Source organism: Balaenoptera physalus, assembly GCF_965194825.1.
Source record: "Balaenoptera physalus genome assembly, chromosome: 1".
Taxonomy (NCBI): domain Eukaryota; kingdom Metazoa; phylum Chordata; class Mammalia; order Artiodactyla; family Balaenopteridae; genus Balaenoptera; species Balaenoptera physalus.
In genome coordinates, this window is record NC_138882.1 from 34,149,404 (window position 1) to 34,174,018 (window position 24,615).

A 24,615-nucleotide genomic window follows, 5' to 3' on the forward strand; every position below is an offset into this window, starting at 1 on the left:
AATAGTATTCCATTGTATGTATGTGTCACATTTTGTTTATCTGTTGATGGATACTTGGGTTGCTTCTACTTTTTGACTCTGGATAATGTTAAACATTATCTTTTAACAATAGGTTAAGACACTGTCCTTTAATTGAAGAGGTAAAAGGCAATAGCAGTTGATCAAGTTGAATACATGGGAATAGAGATATTCATATTAATATTTTCACCCAGTCTTTGCCCAGTTTTAGAAACAGAAGCCAAATCTAATTACTGTAAGTTATCAGAATACTTATTATTTTTCTCTTTTAAACTTTAGATTTTGGTCCTAAAAACAGATTCTCAGGATCTTGTTGCTTCCTTCAGAGTAACAACTGGAACAAGCAATACCACAGCCATTAAGTCAATAGAGTTTGCCCGGAAGGGCAGGTAAGTGAGACCTGTCTTTTTAGAGACAGTTTTAAAAGTGAGTAGAATGCAAAAATACGTTGAGATTCACAGTTTTTGTGTATATTATCCTTAATTTTTTTAAAAGTTTACTTAAAAAATAGTTATAGAAACTGTCACTATCTGGTTGTTAAGTTGATAAGATTTACTGCTTTGAGCCAGCAGTCACATCTTATCGGGAGGTTAACAGGCAGTTCCTTTACAGAAAAGATGTCTGAGTGGTCTGTGCATAGAACCAGAATGTCTGGCATGTGGTGAGCACTGGGTAAAGATGAGCTGCTATATTATAATCAGAATTGATGTCACAGAATTCACGTAGTAACTGCACTTTACTTACATAAAACCTATTTATTTACCCTTTTAATTTCAGATGTTTTTCTGATGTTTGATTACCCAGCTAGAAGTAGATTTATGTATCAACAGAAACAAGAAGGAAATAGGTGTCAGTAAGAGAAGTAACAGTCATCCTATTTTGTATGGGAACCACCATACATACTTAGAGGACATTCATGTTCAAATTCTCTTGAAGCAAGAGACAGTGAAGTCTGTAAGAAGGTGGTAAAATCACTTGTATTTTAGACAGGTTTCCAACACTCAGTGTTATCACAGTAAAAAATTGGACAATCCAGAATGATATATTTAGTTTGTTAACTCATTAAGAATATATTGTATATAAAGCAGGCCAGAGGAATGAAGTATTTATATATATTTAACTGTAAGCTTCTGAATTCGGGAAACTGGTTTCAATTTAGAGGTTTTGGATTTTAGTCAAATACTGCTGATTAGTTTGTGCATCTAGGGTTCAGGGATTACACAGGAAGGGAAGTAAAGCGTTTTCTCACTTCACGTTATATTTTGGCTTGGAAGGTAACAGGTAGATACATAAATAGTCTAGTCTATTACTTAGATTTTCACTCAGTCTCTCCCTGATTTGTTAGTTGTCTTATGGTACTATTATAAGTAACTGGTAGCTATGGAAAATGTTAACAGGAACAGATTCTGACCTCTGGTGTTGATATTTTTATCCTTTCTGTAGTTGCTTTTTAATTAACACAGCAGATCGAATAATCAGAGTTTATGATGGTAGAGAAATCTTAACCTGTGGAAGAGATGGAGAGCCTGAACCCATGCAGAAATTGCAGGACTTGGTGAATAGGTATGTATCACAACCTAGAAGAATATGTGGTAATTCATGGCCTGGGGTCGGGTTCCGGTTCTACTTGGGTACTTTCTTTGTCCTTTAGGACCCCATGGAAGAAATGTTGTTTCTCTGGGGATGGGGAATACATAGTGGCAGGGTCAGCCCGGCAGCATGCCCTGTACATCTGGGAGAAGAGTATTGGCAACCTGGTGAAGATTCTCCATGGGACAAGAGGAGAACTCCTCTTGGATGTAGCTGTGAGTAGGATGAGAGGTTGCTGTTGTTACTTATGTAATACAGAAAATCTTGGATTCATTCTTAGAACTGATTTTTCTTTGCTTCATTAAAATTTAGTGGCATCCTGTTCGACCCATCATAGCATCCATTTCTAGTGGAGTGGTATCTATCTGGGCACAAAATCAAGTAGTAAGTATTTTTCTGGTTTAACCGCTTTGAAGCTAGATACCCTTTCCTTTTATCAAAGACCTTTACAACTAGTAAGCCCAAAATTACCTTTTATACTTTCTTTTCCATATGATTCTTCTAATTAAATAGTTCAGTGCATCTAGTTTTGCTTTATTTTAATGGTAAGGTCTTGGTCCAAAGTCAGTTTACCAGCTCTGTTTTCAGGGAGAAAATCTAGTGTACTTCCTGGTACGTTTTTCTGTTGCTCATCTGAGATAGAGTTTTCTTGTGCTTTTCTTATTTTCAGCTCAGTTAGCTTCTGTTTTACATCTTGGTTTTATTTTGAACACCGTTAATTATATTTGTAATCAGTGTACTCATAAGAAAACGTAACAGTTTACCTCAGAATTACATCTTAAAAAGATTAAAGAAGGCAGTTATTTATGAAAGAACCACAGTTAATAACATGGAATGTTTAAGATAGGAAATGCCTTAAGGTAGTAAAACTGTAGATACCTAATTTTTATTATCTGCCAAATTTGATCTCAGAATTTTGAGTCTCATTCATGCTCAATCCTTTAATTTATATCATTAATGTCTAGGTTACAGACCGCTGCTTTCTCATACAGTTAAGTAGTATATTTTGTTTGTGGCATAGGAAAATTGGAGTGCATTTGCGCCAGACTTCAAAGAATTGGATGAAAATGTAGAATATGAAGAAAGGGAATCAGAGTTTGATATTGAAGATGAAGATAAGAGTGAACCTGAACAGACAGGTAATATTTCTCAATTGCAGATAGTATTTCCCAAAGGAAAAATGATTGTTTTACTCAGTACTCATTCTTAATTTGTGTTGAAAATTCACTTCAGCACTTAGTCTAATTTTTTTTTCTAAGCTTACACAGTTTTGACAGTGTTTTTTGAATATTTATTGGTAAGGCATTGACTCAGGGCTTACATGGGCATTACTAGGACTCAAGCAGCTCTCTTAACGTTTCACTTTGTATTTCCTGACCAATTGCAGATGATTAAATGAGGATTTGCATGGGGCACCTAACAAAGCCACCCACACGCTGGGTGCTCAGCTGCTGTTTGGGTATTGTCACTCCTTTGTCAGTAAGGTGAAGGTAAAGAGCGTGGGCTCTGGAGTCAGACTGCCTTGGGCAGAATACTTATTCTGTAAACCTAAACTTCCTTTTCTGTTTCTGCCTTTTCGGGTTGTGGGGAATAAATGAGACAATTCACGTAAAGGGCTCACTATAGTGTCTAGGCCATAATGAGCATTCAAATGTTCTCTTCTACTATGATTATGATCGTGATCATTGTTATTTTTATCTCTTGGCTTCTGAACTTCTAGATAGGAAGTTAGTTGAGAATAAAGATTTCACTTAATAGCCCCATCGTTGTCTAAACACAGGGCTTTGCGTCTGGCAGGGGTTTGTGTGTATGAATGCTTAATGTGCCCAGTTGGCACTGTCAGCTTGAGTAATTAATGCCACAGGTCATTGACTGCTGGGCCACTTGATGGTGTCAGGAATCAGGGAATTGGGATTGAAATTAGTTCTCTCCAGCTTGAAAGTGCTGGTCCTCACTTCTGTGATATTAGATAACTTACATGCCTCCTGTGTCTTAGGAAGACCGTCAGGGCTGCAGTATATTCTGGATTGTATTAGTGTTATTGGACTGTGTTGTACGAAGCCTTCCCAAACTTCCGCAGAAGTTGTTTCTCCTTCCCGTCTCCTTGGCACATTGCACATACCTTTACTGTAGCACTTACTGTATGGAACTGAAATTATCTGTGTGTATCTGTCTCCCCAATTAGACTTCTAAAATTTTTACTGAAGAACCGTTCCCAACTTTCTGGGGGATTGCTCTATTCCCGGTGCCTAGCGTGTGGTGGAAATTCAGCAGATATTTGCAGAACGACTAAGTAAAACGAACTGTTTGGTTTTCCTCCTTTGTTTCTCCTGGATTTCAGTTTATGAAAACCATAAGCTATATGTAAAAAGCAGTTTTCTACTTCTTCTCACACCTCTGCTGTGTTTTTGTCCTGCAGGGGCTGATGCTGCAGAGGATGAGGAAGTGGATGTCACCAGTGTGGACCCTATTGCTGCCTTCTGTAGCAGGTGAGCTGCCGCCGAAGGCTGGGCCTGGGGTGCTCCTCCTCCTCAGTCTCTGGTTGTGCTGCTCAGTTCCCCGGCTCTTCCTTCAGGCCCATCTGCCTTTTACCTCAAAGAGGTAACTCCTCTGGTGCGCAAGAAATCCCTTCCCTTCTCCCTTGATAGAAAAATCTTAAGAAAGTGAAATAATTTGTTTATGCCATTTATTTTACTACTGATTTTATTAATCTGATCTCCTTTTTAAAAAGTTTATTTATTTATTTATTTATGGCTGCATTGGGTCTTTGTTGCTGCGCTCAGGCTTTCTCTAGTGGTGGCGAGCGGGGGCTACTCTTCCTTGCGGTGTGTGGGCTTCTCATTGCAGTGGCTTCTCTTGTTGCGGAGCACGGGCTCTAGGCGCGCGGGCTTCAGTAGTTGTGGCTCGCGGGCTCTAGAGCGCAGGCTCAGTAGTTGTGGCGCACGGGCTTAGTTGCTCTGTGGCATGTGGGATCTTCCCAGACCAGGGCTCGAACCTGTGTCCCCTGCATGGGTAGGTGGATTCTTAACCACTGCGCCACCAGGGAAGCCCCTGTTTGATTTCTTTTTATTTGTCTTGGCTTTCTTGAAATTTTAGATCCATACCTGTTGCTTATGGTTAGATGATTCTGCCCTAGAGGAAGGGTTCATGGTTTAAGCAACTTTCTCCTCTTTTTTCCTATCCCTTTTCTGATCCTGTTCCAAATAGTGATGAAGAGCTGGAAGATTCAAAGGCTCTATTATATTTACCCATTGCCCCTGAGGTAGAAGACCCAGAAGAAAATCCTTATGGCCCCCCACCGGATGCAGTGCAAACCTCCTTGATGGACGAAGGGGCTAGTTCAGAGAAGAAGAGGCAGTCTTCAACAGATGGGTCCCAGCCACCTAAGAAGAAACCCAAAACAACCAATATTGAACTGCAAGGAGTACCAAATGATGGTAAGAGCCACATTTTCTCTCCCTCACCTGACAGACGCCACTCTCCAGCACAATCTGGTAATTTCCTGTTTGGGTGATTTTCCCTTAAAGGAATTTTCCCATGAGTCTTTTTTATAGTGCTTTACAACTTTGTAATAACTTCATCTGCTTTCACTTCTCTTTTAAAATGGGGAGATTCTGCTCTCAGTACTTTGCCTAAGATGACGTACTTTAACTCTTCTGACATCTGGCTCAGTTTGTTTAAATACCCTACCTCTCCCGCAAGATTCTCATTAGGTAGTAAAGTACTAGTCAGACTTGGACAACCTTAATTCTTCCTACCTACTTTTACAGTCTGACTCTAGAAGCCTTTTTAATTACATGGTTGAGTCTGGATTCTTACCCTGGTCTGTCGCGTACCAAAGCCCATTCCCTTTCTGCTCTCACATGCCAGTGTGCACATGTGCATTCCTGTTCTGGCTTGTGTGATAAAGTATCAGTGTGTCTTTGAGCTACCTTTCCCATTTAGAGCTGCTGTGGCTTCATATGAATCACATAGACCATGTGGCCAAGGAACTGTTTCTCATTTAATGGCCACTCTTCTATAGTTTATAATTAATAAACAAAACAAACTTTTCTTCTTGTATTAGTGGACCTGAGACACAAGAGCAGAATTCTTTGCTCATGGATAGGTGGCATGGCACATGGTCAGTTGGGGTGACGTGTGGATTTCTTTCTGTGCCTATCTGTCCTTTTACAGAAGTCCATCCACTACTGGGTGTGAAGGGGGATGGCAAATCCAAGAAGAAGCAAGCAGGCCGGCCTAAAGGATCAAAAGGTAAAGAGAAAGATTCTCCATTTAAACCGAAACTCTACAAAGGGGACAGAGGTTTACCTCTGGAAGGATCAGCGAAGGGTAAAGTGCAGGCGGAGCTCAGCCAGCCCTTGACAGGTAAGGACACATTGGGAGCACTGTCTGGCTTGCTTCGTGGCCTTGCTTTGTACAGCCCCTGACTCCGTTTAACTGCGGCATTGTTTCCTTCCTTCCCTCCTTTTCCCCAGTGGCAGATATTCTCTGAGTTTTAAGCTACTGCCGAGGGCAGGCTAAACCAGATTTGGCTTAATTCAGTGGCTCTTAACCTTGGGTCTATAACCAGGGGATCTCCGTTCCCTTGGTCTTATGCAAAATATTGTGTGAATATTTTTTGGGGGAAGATGCCTGTATATTTCACTGGATTCCTGTAGGAATCTGTGACCTGAAAAAGGGTAAGAACCCCTGGTTTAATTCATTTTTTAATCTGTGTTTGCTCCTAGGTTTTTTGTTTTGTCTCAAATGAAAGATCCAGACAGATTAACCAGAAATATGAGCTTCTTTATACAGCCCCTGACTATTTAACTGTAGCATCTTTTTTCTCTCTCTTCAAATTGTTGAAATCCCAGAGGTGGTGTTTTTCTCTCTTTCCGTGGTCTAGAAGCAATGATGGAGTTGTTAGTAGTACTATCACGTTAAGGAAGAAGATGAGGTGTTTTGTTTTTTCAAACAGGAGATTACCAAAAAGACAAACTTTGTAGCTTCTTAACACCTAAGCCTCTTGAAACTTACTGTTTTCTCACTTTTATATATGATTGAGGGATTTTTATTGGAGGATGGAGAGCAGTTTCAATTTCCAGTCAAATACTTGTGAATCTAGGCTAAATGGTCTTTTGTTTGGAAAATAGTAAGCAAACTCAAGTTCATTTCTGCTCAAATATCGTTGGGTTTTGGAAACTTTTTGTTTTGTTTTATATTTAGGCACTGCTTTAGTTAATACATTACTCTCAGTTTTCTGTGGCTAGGTCAGTAGATTCAGAGGCAGGACTAACAAAATATCAGTGTTTGTATTTAGGTTTTTTTTTTCCCCCACTTTAAAATTTTAATTGTGTTAATCCAAATGTGATGATATGCAAAACAGAATTCCTTAAGCCAGTTAATCATTGTGAAGATGAATTCTCTTCTACAGAGAAGCTGAAACAGACTCAATTACTCATCATTTTGAGTATTCTCCCTCAAGTTCACTAGATTTAGACTTTTCATAGTACAACACCATACCATTGGAGCACTAGCATTTTTTTCCCCAGCAACAATATTTGTGGTACTCCACTGATAATCAGTTACCACCTCCACATTCAGTCCACTTAGGGCCATGTCTGTATATTTTTAAAAATAGCCTGGAAGAGTTACATGGGCATTGCCAACAAAGATTGCATGTCAGTAATTGACTAATGTAAATAAAAACCATCCTTCCATAACCCACTTCTTGCATAAGCAGATGCCACTATAGAAGAAACAATTTAAAGTTCAAATAGATTTCCCTGGCCCCAAGAGCTGAAATGCTTCAGGGTGATTTAAAATGTAGGCAAACATATTGAATTAATTGAAATACTCTAAGACATACTTTCCCAGCATCTTCAGAATCTATCTGTAATTAATCATTTGCTTTTTAATACTAAGCATATGGCAAATAAACCATTTGAAGTTTTTAAAAACTAAAATTTTCTCTCTATAATACAGTGATTTCAACTTTTAATTATAGTTGATATGGTCACTAAAAGTTACTAAATATTTTTGGCATTTCCCAAATTGGGTTTTTGTCAAAGGTACCAGGAAGTACTGTTATATTTTACAGCTTAGAGTATAATAGCAGTGGTATTTTTTAGCTATGCTTCAAAAACATCTAAATGAGATGTTAGAAAGTTTACTTAGAAAGTTTACTTAGCCGTACAGGAATGGGCCTTTTTATTCCCTAAAGTTTTCAAAATACTGCATTGAAATGTTGATCTGTGTGTAAAATACATAGTGTTTGTACATATCAGCATTTCAGAACTCCTTCTAGCAAGACTGGATATCATTATCAATGGCCTATTAGAAGTTTATTCCCACTCACTCAGCTGACAAGGTTAAAAGAGGTACCGACCTCATTAAAGGCTAGAACTTGTGTCTTGAAACAGCAGGGTGCTTCAGACTGGATTTTTATTTTCTGCATTATTGTTATCAGGGACTTGAGTTGGTCAGCCTTAAATAGAGGCAGCTATTTTAATGGCTTCACCCTTTGAAAGGACTAGAGGAGACTTTTACATAACAAGGCCAGGGTGATGATACGCTTTCTGATAACACACAGACAAAACAACTCTAGATTACTGCCAACATTTTACCAACTTCTCATGATTGTCTGCATCGCCTACTTCCCCGTGTAATCTATACTTCCTTCTTCCCATTTTCTCCTTCTCTTGCCTTGGTTCCTTGGCCTTTTCCTGAATGGAAATGGCCAGATCAAACTCCCGAGTGTGCTGAGGAGCAGGATCATTAAGAAATCTGGAAAAAGGCACTGTGATCTAGTCCTAACACTTCCGCAGAAGGGCTTTCAGCCACTAGCTGCAGTGGGGTTTGGATCTTTATGAAGGCTGTGAATCTGGGGGAGAGTGCTGAAACTGAGTGTCATATAATGCGCCATTAGAAGTCTCAGTTTCAGGACAACCTGTCATATCTTTTGTGTGGGTTTCTTTGGGCGAAGGTGGCGCTTCATCCAATACCATTTTCAGCTTGGAGGGCCCAGAGCAGGCAGAGGCTGGCTGACACATGCTGTTCATTTTCACATGTGGCTCCCCCAGGCCTCTGAGGTAATAAAAACTCTTATGTCTCATGTTCTTCCACACCTTGGAGAGTTTCAGTAAAAAGCAGCATGCTGTCATTGTGGATTTTCCACCAGATATTAAGAAATGAATCCTGATCCTCAGTGGCTGAGGCTGAACCATCTTCAAAGATTAATTCAGTCTGATGGGTATATTTGTAGATTCAGTGCTTTGTGGACCTCCCCTCCCCGCAAATGCCTAGAGCCAAATCGTTTGAAGGCAGATTGTAGGTGTAGGCTATTGCTCAAGTTAGATAAATGCCAACTGTTTGTTAATATCTGCAATTTATCAGTTACTGAAGAAACTGTTCAGTAAGCCCTGATAGGCCTGACAAAGCTGCTATAGTCTGTTGCATGTTGCAACAGGAGAGTATGCATTTCAGGTGACAGTTGGAAGACACATAGACCGCCAATAGAAGTAATCTAGCCATCTGGAATCTGGGGCTGTAGAAAATTCTTCCCTGTCACACAGCTCATCAGTATTGAACAGTACCAGTGGACCCACATCCACGAAGACACACTTTCTGTGATGAGTGAGGACCCATCAGTGAAGCTTGAGGGTAACCCTGAGCTGGGGACTTTTCAGAAAGTCCAGATCGACATAGCACCATCTGTCAGATTCCCCCTGGTTACCTCATTAGATACTCTCCAGAGGGCAGTCCTCAGGATCGAAACTTGAGATGTGAGCAGAACCACCAGTGTCCCGGTTGCCCTGTGACCGCTCAAAGATTGCCCCAGAAGTAGGGCTCCTTGGCAGTAAACACCATCGGTAGCAAGTGTGACAAAGTTGTGGTCTGTCACATATGTGGTCTAGAGGCCTTGTGGGATGGTGGGCATGAAGGGAATGGTGTGCACCTGGGTCCGTTGAGGGTGGCAAAGGCCAAACTGAGCAGAGGTGCCACTTCTGGGGGCCGACAGGCCCTGCGCTGATTTCCCTGCCTTTGGCTGCACCACTGCCCTCCTGGTACTGGCCCCCCACCCTGGGCCTCTGAACCATATTCTGTTCACTTGCTGAATCTGATTGTTTTAAATGCTTGGTAGGGGCTTCCTCCCCCACCTTTTTGAAAAATGATCAGTTTCTCAAAGACTAATTTATGAATTCCTGCTAAAATCATATTTTTAGATGGCTAGTTGGGTATTCTCATTCTGTGTGGTCTTATTAGCTGACTAAGGTAATGTTTGAAAATTAATATCCAGTGTTTTCTTAGGCCACCCTGGCTTGGCTGCTTTGGAGAGGTACCAATAACAGCTGTTTACCATGAGCTGAATTTTTCTTGATTTTATATTACTGGAGATTTCTGTCATGTTGCGGCTAAATAATACTTGGGGCAGATTTTTAAGTAGCCTGGAGATCTTCTGCTTTGTTGCTGTTTCTGTATATCTTATCTTGCTCACAGACTTGCTTGCTCTGGTATTGGTTTGTTGCCTGATGCCTCAACAAGCTTTGTTTTTGGTCTGTTCACAGGAAAGAGAGCAATAAAGAAAAAACATTAACTGACCTCAGATAATCAGTATAATAATGTAGCTCATTAGTCATCTTGAGTGCCCATTATTAATGCAAGCCACTGTTTCTTCTTATGAGTTAGGCATAAAATATCAATGTTGTCTATTTTTAAACTGTTAAACTAGATTGGTCAGAGTACCTGTGGAAACAGAGAAACTAGCCTTAAAGTGTTAAAGGCCTGTTACTGAGTCCTCTGGAGTAGATTCTTTTATCTCACGATTTTTAAAAAAATCAATTGAAGAGGTTAATTATTACGTTTTATGTTGAAAGATCTGAAAAACTGATGCTTAAATATACTTTTTATCTTACTGAACTATATAAAGTTTAAATTTGATTTTTAACATGTAGCATCCAGGAGAGTTTGTATCTCATAATTTCAGTCTCTTCTCAGGCAAATTGGAATTTATTTTTATTGCCAGTTTTCATCTGTGCTTGAACTTATTTAAAATCAGGTTAAAAGCAAGGTTTATAAATGGGTACTTTTTTTTTTTTTTTTTTACAACTTGGGCAATTATTTTTAACCATTTTACCTTCAAGTGGCATGTTCTTCCCCATTCCAGATGACACTGGGAGGACTTTCTTCACCTTGTTCTCTTTTTACACTTCCTAGTTAATATTTCACAACAACCCATTTAAGGATGTCCCTCAGAGATTGAACAGCTTCTGTGGAGTAATCAGGGAAGTGTTCATTTGATTTTACTATTTAGGATTTTATTTATTGATCAGTTGTTGGCGCATAGAAATGCCAACAGTAGTTTTCGTTAACATTTCACCATATTTGGGATTCTGAGGAGCTGAGAGTATCATTTAAGGAAGAAGGATGTTTGGAAAAGGGTTTGTTGCTCACCGTTAATCATTTAGTGGCGAAGTAGTCTAGTGTATATGAAAGATTGAAAGAGGCAGTACCCTAGAATTTCCTTTCCTCTACTTACTGCACCTTTTGGAATATGAAGCATTATATGTTAACACCTTGGAGAATGGTTAGAAGCTTGGAAAATGTGTAGAAGTCTGATCATTTTGCCTTTTTTTCTCCCTTTGGGGCAGTGCTGAGAAAAGTACTGAGGGAGGGAGTGGGGTTTGGATTATTTGTTGCTTCAGTAAAGAGTAATTGGGAGTTGGAGTTGGTTTTAACTTAAAGGGGGGAAGTTCTTAGCCCATGTGTGCTTGTAATGCATCATCCAGCATCTGTATTTGTGTTCTTGAAAGTAACTGGTCTAAGTTGATGCTAAAAGAAATCTTTTTATTTCTCATCTTTTTAGCAGGGGGAGCAATCTCAGAACTGTTATGAAGGCCCTTGAAGTTCTTCGTTCTTCCCTACTTTGCCATCGTGTGGCCTCTGGACACTGTGGTCAGTCATTTGAGATTGACTTTAATTTAAAACAAAGGCCTCTGTCTTCCACCCAGGAGGTGGAAGGAGTGAATTTTATGTTTGAATGAAGAAGTGAATTATGGAAGAAGAATATATGTCCCTTCCCTTTCAAGCATAAGTCCAAATAGGCTCTCAGGAATGAGGATTTGTGAAGACATCAAACAGGAGTTTTGACTCATTTAAACTTTAATGCTTGTTATGTTGCTGGAGAAGAGATTCCTGTTTTGCTCGTCTGTCTTTACTGTACCCAGCATCATTTCGGCCTGTCATTTCCTATCTCCTACTTGCCTTCCCTCCACAGTGCACGTCCTTGCGTGACTTGTTCTTATCTGAAATTTTGCTGCCTGTATCCTAGGAAAACTTCTGTTGCACATTCTTTCTTCCATTTTTAAACTTACCCACTCACCAGATACCTCCTATATTTCCATATTGTGTTACAAAGATGGGCAGAAAAGAAAGTGCTGGAAAGATTTCAGATTTTCCAAAAGGAAAGAAAGATAAGAAAGGCCCCCTCTTTTTTAACATACTATAACATTTTGCTCAAGAAGTTGAGCTATAAGAGGGTCAGGTTTTTCGTTGTATTCTTTTCATTGCATGTTTCCAGTATTGGTTCATTCTCATTAATCGTGGTTTTTGAAGATAGCTAGTTCATTTGTCTCCAGCAAAGAATCATCAGTAGTTTATATTGCTTTACCTGTACTGGCTTCCAGAGCCAGAAACAAACCGAGTTGTCTCTCAGCAGGCTTCTTTTTTACTGGGGGTGGGGGAATCTATGCAAGGACTAAAATAAAACCGTCCAAAATCAAAGCAACGACAACACAGTTCAAATAAAAAAATCAAAGAACCTTTTTTTTTTTTAATCATTGCTCGTGGACATCTGTCCTTCCCATCAGTCATTGCATTTCCCCTCCTTGTATCCACACCCCTTTTCCTTCCTACGTGTTTCCAGTCACTTCCTTTCTGTGAAAGGTTGCTTAGCTTTTTTAAAAAAAATTTAATTTTTGCTTTTGCTGTTCTTTGTATAAAAAGTAGCAGATTGGATGGATGTGTACACTAGGTGTTTGAAATTCTCTGAAAATCCAGAGTGAAGAAACCAGGTGTGGAGGGGCCTCTCCAGCCTCTCGTGAGTAGAGCTTTGAGCTGACTGGAAGTGCTTAATCTGGATCATCATTTTCACAGTATTTTCAAAGGAGAGTTAAACACTGTGCTTATTGGGAAATCTCTGTCAGTTGGTGGTTGCTCCGATAGGTAGCCAAACGAGGTGATTACCTTTTGGATTTTAGCTTAGAAATCAAAGTAGAACACATCAGCAAGAGCCTCTTCCATTCCGTCTTTAGAACCAAAACATTCAGTAGTTGAAGCAAGAGCTCTCCCTGAGTCAGTGGCAAAATGTCTATATTTTTAGATGCCACTGCTTTTTCCTCAGATGCTCATTTTGTGAATTTCATTTCCTATTTCATATTAGACCAGTGGTTGAGATTGGTAGGTGGGTCACCACTAGACATGTTTTTGTTTTGCAGACATTATTTCCATTTTGTTTCTCTTTGTACTGTACAGTGCAGGAGTATGCAAACTGTGTGATACAAGAGGTTTCTGCCTTATTTCCACATGCAGAGTAGCTGGGTGTCCTCTGCCTGAGCATTTGGATGTTCAAGCTCTATCCATCTCCTAAACTGGCTACTGAGAAAATCAACTTCAGCCCTGTCAGAGTGTCTCTGGCAGCAGCTCCTAATAATTATTTATGCTTTTGGAATTTTTTTTCCGCTCCTAAAACCTTCTGTCTATTTCAGTTTGATTTTCTCGATTTGTACAATATATGCATATTCTCTTTTTCCCTTTTGTCATCTGCCCACCCCCCAGTGTTTTGTTTTCTAATGTTCTGTAGTTTTGTACGAGATGAGACTTAGCCTTGGGTACTTCTTGCTGAAGCTTTAATGCTTTGTAAATAAAATCTGATGTTTATTAAAGAACAGGTGTAGGTGTGTGTTTGTAGACACTGGTCACTTCTGAGAGTCACCAGCCACTTCACTGTGTACAACAGAAAAAGCAGCTTACTTTGTTGATGTTAGATCTTCTCCGTGTAGAAATAACAGAGCTGGAAGGGCTAAGGGGTGGCCAGGTAGTCCAGATACCTGCCTTTGGACAAGATTATAAATAAACAATTCAAGCAAAAAGTTAGTGAAAAAAAGATCATGTAGGAATGACCTCTCTTCCAGTTCCTTAGCTCAGTAAGTGTGTAACTACTCTGTAGAGGCCGCAGTGCTAGGAGACATTCTGGAGCTTACAAAAACACTTGCCAAGAGGGTCCTGCCTTCCAAGGATCTTTCTTAAAGTGTAAGTACAGATAAATTCCTCTTCATTAGCACTTTTTCTCCCTAGATTAAATAGCCTTGAAATCCATCGAATACTTATTGTCTCCTAAAGAATAAGATGTTTCATAAAGTCTATTTAAGTCTTTGATTTTAATCATCTCCAAATCTGAGTGTCTACTTATTAATCCTGTTATGTGACTGAGAATCTTTTTGACATCATAGCTGTTTCATAGCAACTTTGACCCAAGTGAATGATGAGCTCCTTCCTCGTTCTGTGGGGTGGGGGGACTGGGCTGAGAGGCAGGAAGAATTATGTATCCTCTCCCCCAGAATATATCTTCGGTACCCTTGGGAAGGAAGAGTGCCTAGAAGTGGGAGACGAGCTGCATTTAACATCGCCTGTCTTGCTGCTAAGCATTGATTCTAAAAGCCCTTTTGGCCCTTGCCTTCATGAATTTTCATTTCTATTTAAAATTCCTTACACACTTTACAAAGTGTTTCCATGTACAGTTTGTCACTTTTGATGCTCAAAGTGACCTTCCTGAAATAGGCAAGGAGGTCTTAATTTACAAAGGAGGAAACAAATTCAGGAAGGGTAAATCACTTGCCTCTCAGTCCAGAGTTCTTAATCCTTTTTATAGAAGGTTTAGGAGCATTTTAAGTTAATAATAACTTAATTCAAGTTAATCCTCTCTTTTTTTTTTGGACTTGGTATTTGATTTCTTATTTGGGCAGATTTAGCTGGTATTTTGAAACCTTTGAATTCAGATTCTACAATTTGGAGCGGAGGGGAAAGGGTGAGGAATGGTACAGCTTTACTATGCATTGAGGTAATTTGGAAATTCACTTCAGCTTCTGACGTCTTTTCATCTTTGTTTCCCAAGAGGTGGATTTAAATTCATTAAAAGGATGGGAAAAGAATGAAGACTGGTAAGGTGGTGGTTAACAAGCAGTGATAGTAAAGCAGCAACCTTGTGACATTTTTTCTGCCTTGTGGCCTCACCTGTTAATAAGGACTGGACTTTTATTAAGTTGTATTGTTTTATTGACAATGCATGCATCATATCTTTTGACTTTGAAGGCTATCTCATGTCCAAGGAATTAAATTATGTTGTGGAGGATTTAGCTGGAACACCTCAGGTGTTGGCTGAGGGTGGTGAAATGCCTACTAAGACATGAAGAATTTGGCCACTAGTTTCATCCTTGGGAACCTGGTGTTGGCCTTCTATCTACCTTTGGTGGTGACTTTACCTAAAACACTGGCCATTCCTGAGAAACTGCAAGAAGCTGTGGGGAAAGTTATTGTCAATGCCACAACCTGTTCTGTCACCTGTGGCCTTGGCTATAAGGAGGAGACCGTCTGTGAGGTGGGCCCTGATGGAGTGAGAAGGAAGTGTAAGTCTCAGCGCTTGGAATGTCTGACCAACTGGATCTGTGGAATGCTCCATTTCACCGTTCTCATAGGGCAGGAATTTAAGCTGAGCTGTCTGAGTTCAGACATCCTGGAGATTGGACAGGAAGCTTTCCGATTCACCTGGAGACTTGCTCGGGGTATCATCTCAACTGATGATGAAGTCTTCAAACCCTTCCGAGCCAGTTCCCACTTTATAAAGTTTCAGTCCGCTCAGGAGTATGACTCTGGAACCTACCGGTGTGACGTGCAGCTGTTAAAAAACTTGAGACTTGTCAAGAGGCTCTATTTTGGGCTGAGGGTCCTTCCTCCTAACTTGGTGAACCTGAATTTCCATCAGTCCCTTACTGAGGATCAGAAGTTAGTAGATGAGGGCCTGGAAGTGAATCTGGACAACTATTCCAGGCCTCAGCGCCCACCGTGGAAAAAGAAGGTGACCATAGCTGTGGGAATAGGAATTGCCAGTGGTGTGTTGGTGAGCATCGCCCTGTGCGGTGGGCTGAGGGTGATCCACAGCAGTGCCAACCTTGAGACCTTACGAACCTTGCTGCCGAAGGGCTGGCTGCTCAGGAAGCCAAACTAGCTTTTCAGGGGAGTGTTCTGGCTGCCTGATTGTGGATTAACTAAGAGGGAGGCTTCCACTACCAAAGGAGTGAGTGGGGGTTGTGATGCGGGGCAACATCGTGGTAGCTGTGGGCAATATTCTCTAACTCTGTGTCCCAGATGGATCTCTTCCAGATCTTCCCTGCCCACTAGGTACCCAGGAAACCTGACTGCAGGTATCTCCCTGCTCCTGGGAAGAGTTCTGTCTTCCAAGTTTACATTTATTTTCTACCCTTTACAACTTGTATGCCTCCCTACCTTGATCTCTCTTCTGAGCAGTATAATCATGTAGAAGGATATAATAGCTTTTCTAGTGAAAGTGTTTTTTTCCTCTTCAATAAAAACCATTCCCAGGTGCTGTATGGAGACCTAACCTTTTCTGCCCTTTAGTTTAAAATTTCTTGCAGTTGTTTAAATTATCCCATAATCAGTCTGGTTTTGGGTTAAACTCACACCAGCGTTTTTAGAATAGACATTGAACATATCGCTTTGTAGGGGGCATATGCCCATTTGTGGCAGAGCCGAGGGTGTTAGTAATGACTTCTGACTCAGGTATGTAAGAGACAGTCACTAAATGTTAATAAATTATTTGCACCCCTTATACCTCCCAGGTGAAGCCTTTGTGCTCAGTGCTAAGTTGAATTCCTGGTGAAACACTGGATTCTTCAGCTGGTAGATTGCCCCTGAACAGTTCCTAGGCTTGCTCCGTGCTCCTGTCCTTCTAGCTCTTTGAGTGCCCTGAAGCTTGTGTTGCTGGAGATTTCTTACAGCAGCCAAGGCCCCCTAACGGAGGACTAGTACCTTCCTTCCTCAACAGGAAATCCAATCTTAAGACCTTCAGAGGCCATTCAGACTGTGTCTGAGATAATTGGCTTGGCTTGTGGAACTATCAGGGAAATTGCTCTTGGGCCACCAGCTGAGCTAATTCTATATGAGAGAATTAGCATTTCTTCCCCTCACTTTTTTCTCAGCACAGAGGAAGTAGCAGAAACAAGACTTGGACCAGTGGTTATCTTCTCTGGCCGTGTGTCTGAATCACCCGAATGAGCTTTTGAAAAATAAGATTCCTGAGCCCTAACTTGAGGATGCTAATTCAATTTAAATTATGACCAATGGATCTCTGTTATTTCTTCTATTTTAAATTAAAAAAAAAAAATCCAACCCGTAGAAAAGTTGAAAGAAAGGTTTGATGACATCCACAGACCCTTTATCTGGATTCACCGATTGCAAACGTTTTGCTCCAGTTCTCTTCCTCTCTAAATACATATTGATGTTATGTGAAGCACTTGAAAGCTAGTCACAGACATTGTGACCTTTTACCCCTAAATCATGTATGCATCTCCTAATAAGGACGTTCATTCACCTGTATAACTACAATGACTTCATCACACTAACAATTTCCTAATCTTACAAATAGTTGATACTTCGTTTCTCCCAATTTCTAAAATCTTAGAGCTTTTAACTTAATGTTTGATCTAGGACCAAATGAAGGTTCACGTATTACATTTGATTATTATTCCTCTTAAGTCTTATTTTACAATAGATCCCCTACTTTTTTTTTTTTCATGACATTCATATTGAAGAGGCCATTTGTCTTGCATAGTGTCCCACAATTATTTCCTCATGATTAGATTCCTGAGGAATGAATCTTAAACATTTTTGACAAGAGCCCAACGAAAATGATATGTACTTATTGCATGACCTCGGGAGGCACAATGTCAGGGTGACCCATGGTTGATGATAAGCTTGATCGTTTGGTTAAGGTGGTGACTGCCAGATCTCTCCAGTGGTGTATCTATATATGTTTTCCTTTTGTAATCTGTGGGGTGATGCTTTGTGATTATCTGGTTTCTGAAAAACGTTCACAAGTGTTTTAGAATCCATTCATGGTCTTTGCCTTATTATTACATGCTGGGGATTGCAAAATGATGGATTCTTTAAATTCATTTTTGTATTTATTACCCTGGATTTTTCTGTAAAGAAATGCTATTCTTTTTATTCTTTTGACGTTTCAATGAATTCTCTTTTTTATTCAGTGAATTATATATAATCCATTACTGTTGTCATATTTTTGATGTTCAAATTGTTCCCACTTTTGGCCAGAAGTCCCTTCAAGCCAACTCTTTTGCCTCTTTGGTGTGGTCCCACTTGACTTTGAGCATGTCCTTGCTATAGCAAGATGCCTCAGATGCACATTTGGACTTTCCTTTCTCCAAACCTGAATCTCCAAGGGAGATTCTCCGAGGGACTCTTTCTCCAAGGGGCTCTTGTTCCTTTTAGTGTGGGGAGTAGTATTTAGAAACCATGGTGTGGGTGCTAGATGTGCTCATTGCCACTGGGGAGTCACTGCTTCTAGGCTGTTTGAGTGTCCTAGGTATATGTAAATCATGAGTTCAGAAACATCTTTGTTTTTCAGAAGTTTTGTAGATAATTCTCGTATATAGCGAAGGTTGAAAACCACCGGCTTAGACTCATGCATAGGGAGTCTTTAACTATTGCTCTTATTTTGAAAAGGTCTTAAAATTTCCACACACCCTTTCACCCATTCTTTCTACCTCAGATAGGATGTTATTCAGAAGACCTGTTGTGTTCCTGCTATTGACTGTGTAATGGAGCAAGCTAAGTGAGCCTTATCTTTGAAACACATGATTGTGAGGATCAAATGAGATCCTGTGAGTAAAACGTCTCTGTAAACTGTGAATGACCAGACATGCATGAGTTGGGAAATGTCACTAATGAAGCTCATTACTTTAGACTTGGACACTTCGCTGAAGCAGTCAGGAGAGAGCTTGCTCTGCTTTGAGAGAGGACTGTAAAACATTAATATTACATTGCTGAGGAGGGTTGAAGGGTACGGTGTTTCCCATTTTACAGATAGAAAGACTGAGGCCCAAGAATAGCTAAATAACTTCTCCAGCATACTGTTGTAAGCCGGTAGTTGAACAGGGGATGGAATATTGTACAGCTCTAGGTTTACAGCCCTCTGTGCATTGGGTTCTTGAATTTTGACTCTGAGGATGTGAGGGGATTGAACAGGGAAGAGAACAAAACCCCCTCAGATGTGTTAGTGCAGACCAAAGCCCAGTTTAGTTCTTTGAATTCTGTGCATGTGGTCTGCCTCTGGAGGATCAAGGAGATGCTGCCTGGACTAAGATTTGGGCTCCAGAGTGGCCAGCGCTCCCAACGAGGCTGTGTTGTGGTAACTACCACTATCTATGTGGCCCCCTCCGGGGCTCGTCAGCCTGGGCTTCTTGTGCTGAACAGGCCCTGGGCACACAGCTCAGCACCAAGTAGTGGGGCCTCTGCTTGCCTTGCTTTCTTTCCCTCTTCCCTGAAAAAAGCTGTCAGGCTCAGTCAGCACGGAGCCCTACCTGCTTTGCACCAAAAGAATTGAACACTTACACACCTGCGTAAGTGTATCACACATCTCAGGTGTAATAGAAGTTGTGATAAATGTTGAATGCATGGTAGTGTTGCAGCTGGAAAATGTGACTAGAAATTCATATTCTTTTGGCTGTTGTGAACAGAGGCTAGAGGCACCTTCTCACCAGGAGGAGGTCACTATGTCTCCGCAGGGAGAAGACTTCCCTTTGGTACTGTTGAGTCAATACAGGTATCCCCCGCTTTTTGAAAGTTCACTTTCCACCACTGGTTTTACGAGAAACCTACATTAGTACCTGTTTTCGCTAACTGAAAAGAAGTCTGAAGAGGATTTCCACTGTTTCAAAAAAAAGGTAATTGCTTCTTTGCTTTACACCATTTCAGCTTAAGAAAGATTTCATAGGAACACTCTACTTTTGAGGAGCGGGAGAAACCTGTACCTCAAATGCCTTAAAAATCAGGGAAGCTCGGAGCAGTACCATCAGGTGAGCACTGTTTACTGCCCATCCTGTTAGGTAAAGCCAGCCAGCCTAGGAGAATGCCTGCTCTGCTCTGCTGAGGCCTGCCTTAAAGTTGCTTGGCCTAGTTTTTCTCCCCTCCCAGGACTGAATAAAGCAATATGGACCGTGTGTTGTGACTTCCTTAGAGGTGACTGTGTGAAGGCTGAAGGTGTTGGGTAAAAGCCTAGGGTTAGAGAACAGGACAAGGAGATACTCTTTAGTCTGAGGATAAAAACACCCACAGCTGGTGCCAGCTGCCTCAGCAGGTTGAGAAACCATCTTTATTTAAGAACTGCCCGCTACCAGAGTCAATAAATAACTACCATTATAAGAAGTGGAAGAGAGACAGACAATAGGTCAGTGGGAGCGGGTCCATTTTAACAAAAACTGAGTTAAGTCAGTGGTCCAATGAAGCCCCAACCCTTGCCCAGCTGTGAGCTTTTCTAAGCTATGCAGGCCCTGGAAGGGGTGGGTCAGTTGGAGTCTGGGGGCCAAAGCAGGGTGCACCCCATCTGAGGGCATGAGGCTTCCTAGGGCTCTGGGGAAAGCTATCAGACCCATTTGCTTTTTCCTCTCCAGTTTCCCTTTATTGTTCCGCCTTCCCAAAGCCTATGACCATATATACAGCTACCAGGCACCTCTTTCCATGGAGCTCTTTGAAGTTCCTTGAAAGTGCCCATCTAATCCCTCATGCCACTCCAGGAGCCTCTCTGGCAACCTTGCTCATCTCCAGGATGAAGCCCAGGTTAGGTCTGAGCCAGGGAAATAGCTACACCTATGCCTCAAACCCAGGTTTGAGGATACGGCTATCCCTCCGATACAGAGGAGCCCAGTAGGCGGTCGTATTCTGAGATCAGGAAGCACACAGTCCTCTAGCTGGGGAAGAGATGAAGGGAGTGAAATATTCTAGAGCCAGCTCGGGCTCTTGCCCAGAGGAGACTAGCCTGGCTCCTGCGGCTGCCAAGAAGCAGCGGTGTGTGCTGGGAAAAGAATGCCTGGGGTGAGCCTTGCCGCGTAAATGACTGTGACTGCAGTCACTCCCCCCTGCATGCTGCAGGGGCCCCAGCAGGTAGGAGCTCCAAGACTCTTCCTGTGCTGAGCACATTTTGATTCCAAGAATCTCAGCCCTGAAGGACACTTGCAGCGTCCCTTCCAGTCTTCACCTACCCTAGACCCCAAGACAAACAGCTGTCAAAATTTCTCAAAGGTCCCTACAAAAGGAAGAAGCCTCTCAATTACTCAGTCCAGGGTCTCCTTGCAGACGTTTTTTTCTGACGTCTCTCCTGTCATTTTATCAAAAAGAGCGCCCCCCCCCACCCCCACCGCCCATGGCCCTCCTGTTCCCTGCGATCACCTGTATCATTTGATTCCCTGGATGAAAGTAGGTAACCCAATCGCGCTGGGCCCTGAGGCTCCACCTGAAGAGAGCTGCCCTCCCCGCAAGGGTGAGGTATACATCTGGGCTGTTGGAGCAACCACCACCGAGTAGCCAGGGCCGGGGCAAAGGGCTCTATAGGCTGAGCCCCAACGTACGCAGAAAGGAGACTCTCCCGAGCCCTGAAGCGCTGCCTGTCCCTAGTCCTCAGGCACTTGCTGGCCACTAAGCTGTAGGGTGAAGTACTGGTTTGTGGCTGTTTCCCCTTGGTTGCCTGTCTGGGGCTTGGCGTGTGAGAGGGGAGAGATCCAGGATCGAGTCGTTACCACAGCAGGAGCGAGCCTCAACCCATGCGGGCAGCGAAGGCGACAGTCAGTCCTCTTGGGCAGGAAGGGACCCTGAGAAGCTGTCTGATCTCTTCTTCTGCCTCCACACCAGCTCCTGTGCAGTCACCTCACCAACAGGCTGTTCCCTTTTACGTGCCTGCGTGTCTTCAAGCCACCTGCTGTCTTATTCAGTCTTAATCAGCACTCTGCCTGAGTCTTGGCCTGCAGGAACATCCATTTTAGTCCAGCTCTGTGTCCCCCAAACAAGTTCTCCCTGCACGGGGCTTACGTTTTCCTGAGGCTGAGTTCTCCTAGTTAGAAAAACCCTTCCTGGGTTTCCCAGAGGGTCTGTCTGCCTCCACAGAACTAAGACTCTTAGTCGTTCTCTCTTGCCTCAAGCAAGCTTAGGGGCTGCAGCCGCCAGCTGCACAGGTGAGTTCCTGTGCCGGTCCAGCCCAGCCCTCTCGGCCCAGCATCTAGACACCTGTCCCTTTGCTGCTCCTGCCGCAGCCAAGGCAGCGAGGAAAGAATCAGCTAAACTTTGGAAGAAGGTTTTCTACTTTCAGCATCCCCTTTCTGATAGAGCTGGGTACAGGCCAAATCAGAGCCACGGGGGACCAGGATGGTTGCTAGACCACGTTTGGGTCCCTGCAATGGAAGAATGGTCACTCAGCTGAGCCCCCAGCACCTCGCATGGGGGTGAAGGATGGGAGCAGGTGAGGAGGGTTTGATTGGAGGGCTCCAAGGAGGCAGTCCTGGGCCAGGGGCAGGGTGGTAGGTTCAGTGGTGGCAGGGAGAAGGCATGTGAGCTTACATTTTTAAAAAATTGTAGTGGGTAAACACCAACATAAACCTGCCCAGGAAAATAGAGCAGGACTTAAAAAATTTAAAAACCATAACAAAATAGAGCTCTAACTGTAAACTACAGAAACCAGGCTCAGGGGGCCTGTGCCCTACAAGATGCCTGTCCCGCTGCTCCTGTATGTGAAGGGCCACCTGTCACAACATAGGCTTTGGAATTTCCTGGTTGTGCCACCACTGCTGCCTGGATTTGGGGAATTCCTGTCCTTGCTTTGGCCTCTTTTCTTGGAGCAAGGGCAAGGGGAGCAGGGGGCTTCAAGCCAGCACTGCATATTGAGGTCCCAGCAGAAGCTAGGCTCAGAAGGCAAAGAAAGACTGGGTCTCCTGTAGTCTGCATACGCCTTGGGTTGGGACCCAGCCATGCCAATCACCCCACCATCACCCACCTGAACCGCTTGAAGCAGAATTTTCATAGCCCACTGCCCTTCTTAACCACCTTCTTAACCAGGTCATAGCCATTCAGCACTGCCCCCTTCCTCTGGATAGACAAAGAGCCTGCGACAGGAAGGTGGGGGAAGAGTGCTATCCCAGCCCCATCACTGACAGGCTGTGTGACCTGAGGAAGGCCCTGCCCCTTCCAACTCCATTACCTCACCTGTAGAGTGGGGGCTTGGGCCCAGTGAGGTCTAAAGCCTCTTCCAGCTCTGACGTGCTGTGACTGGTAATACACCCAGAGCGCAAGCTAAGGTGTCCCATTTATTTACCCCTTTGTCTTCTGGGGGAGTGCAAAAGAGCATCCGAGGCAGCCTGGGGGACGGGTTGCCAGGTGGCCCAGGGCATTCCTGCGAGCAGGTAGGGCCGCATTTATCCTTTGCCCTTCTCAGAAGACTCCTGACTCCAGACACACAGAATTACAGCTGCATTCTGCTGGAGGAGGACGGTGGAGGCACTCCTGCCTCCTACCCAAACCCGGGAGGGACCGTGCAGGCTGGGGCTTGGTGCGGTGGGGGACCTGCCCAAGACAAGCCCTTTAGTCACCCAGCCACCTGTAGTGGCTTCTGTCACTCTGGGGTGACAGGGTCGGGTTGGCAGTATTGGCTAAGAGGGCAACGTCACCTGGATTGTGACTGTGCCTCAGGCCAAGTCTGGTGCCCCTTTCCACCAGGAGTCTCAGCTTCTCAACCCTTCTTAGCTCCCACCCAGCAGTCGGGAGCGTCGCCCCCCAGAGCTGCAGGGGCTCAGGCTCCCGGCCTCAGACACCAGAGCACTGGTTCTCAGCCATCTAGGCAGGTGGCAGGGGCCTCCAGGGAGTTATCCAGGACAATGTCAGGGTCCAGCCGTGCTGTCCTGTAAGAGGAGAAAGTAGGAGAGTCCCTGGCCCCCAGGTTTGGGCTTCTCCTTAGACTGAGAGATGCTGCTGTGTAAGCTTTGTCCCGTTCCTGTCAGTGTTCCCGGGCTTAGGACTCCGCTCTCTGGAGCAGAGTCCATATGCGGCCCCAGAGTGCTATCTCCGCTGATGCGCAGATACATGTTTAAACCCCCTTCTTCCTGTAGGTCTTCCTTCCATCCAGGCACCCTGGAGGGCCCAGGCATAGGGTTCAGTATCATCATGGAACTTACTGTCTGGTGCCTCTTGATTTAAAGAAAAAAAATCCTCGCATGGGTTCTATCCTGTGGCAGAATATGAAATATCCTACCTCCTATGTAAAGGGCACTGTTTAAAGTAGGTATTTAAAACCAGTCATTCTCAGGCACAGTGTTGGGCCACCTTGGCATTGGGAAGGGACTGGGGCCAGCTGGCTGTGTCCAACGGAGGTGGGTGTCCAGCTGTGGCAGAGAGGGAGGGGTGCCGAGATCAGAGCTCCAGGTAGCCTATGAGGATCAGCGTCGCCACAGAGTGACAAAGGACGGTGCCAGGATGTGGGACTGGACAGCCTGCCGAGTTCTCCACCATCATGCTTGTGCCTGAAACCAGCAGGCGGAAATGGGCTGAGTGAGCTGGCCCTGGGACCTGCACATCCCTGTCCCACCCTCAGGACAGAATCCAGACCTTTCCTAAGGAGATTCACAGCGGGCTGGCTTCAGGACGGGGAGGTGTTCTCAGCCCTCCTTCTGCAGTGTTTTGTAGGACCTCTGCTTTTGTTCCCGTGAAAGGAGCGCACTCACCTCTCGGCCCTCAGGGACGTTTGGGAGTGGGAAGGAGGGGGCAGCAAGGGCAGTTCCAGGGCTACTTTGCACTTGGTTCCTGCCTGCCTGCTTTTTTCCCCCTTGGGGACTGGCTGGGTTGGGGTCTGGCTTGGGTGGGAATGATTCCTGCATCAGGCATCTGGATGGACCCTGA

General features: G+C 43.4%; 3 protein-coding genes across 8 annotated transcripts in view; 2 read left to right on the forward strand and 1 right to left on the reverse strand.

The window, feature by feature from the left end:
• Positions 1 to 12,174, forward strand: part of RBBP5 (RB binding protein 5, histone lysine methyltransferase complex subunit) — a 33,644-nt gene extending 21,470 nt beyond the window's left edge. For 2 of the 4 annotated variants that reach the window (XM_082462116.1, XM_082462114.1), the window contains 9 exons: positions 298 to 407; positions 1,462 to 1,581; positions 1,670 to 1,823; positions 1,921 to 1,992; positions 2,630 to 2,747; positions 4,028 to 4,097; positions 4,816 to 5,045; positions 5,785 to 5,976; positions 8,576 to 11,449. In XM_082462116.1, the coding sequence (XP_082318242.1) occupies positions 298 to 407; positions 1,462 to 1,581; positions 1,670 to 1,823; positions 1,921 to 1,992; positions 2,630 to 2,747; positions 4,028 to 4,097; positions 4,816 to 5,045; positions 5,785 to 5,976; positions 8,576 to 8,637 (1,128 nt within the window). In that variant the 3' untranslated portion in view covers positions 8,638 to 11,449. The other 2 variants (XM_082462117.1, XM_082462115.1) reach the window with 2 other exon arrangements.
• A 1,473-nt stretch (positions 12,175 to 13,647) lies between these two features.
• On the forward strand, positions 13,648 to 19,909 carry TMEM81 (transmembrane protein 81). Its single transcript, XM_082462222.1, has one exon. It carries the CDS (start codon positions 15,053 to 15,055, stop codon positions 15,869 to 15,871), a length of 819 nt encoding a protein of 272 aa, XP_082318348.1. The 5' UTR covers positions 13,648 to 15,052; the 3' UTR covers positions 15,872 to 19,909.
• Positions 19,910 to 20,034: 125 nt separating this feature from the next.
• CNTN2 (contactin 2) overlaps positions 20,035 to 24,615 on the reverse strand; it is a 43,079-nt gene continuing 38,498 nt past the window's right edge. For all 3 annotated transcript variants that reach the window (XM_082461967.1, XM_082461965.1, XM_082461966.1), the window contains one exon: positions 20,035 to 24,239. In XM_082461967.1, the coding sequence (XP_082318093.1) occupies positions 24,130 to 24,239 (110 nt within the window). In that variant the 3' untranslated portion in view covers positions 20,035 to 24,129. The remainder of the gene's footprint in view (positions 24,240 to 24,615) is intronic.

Coding starts and splice junctions, on each gene's coding strand:
- TMEM81 (XM_082462222.1), top strand. CDS start 15,053: ATGAAGAATTTGGCCACTAGTTTCATCCTTGGGAACCTGGTGTTGGCC.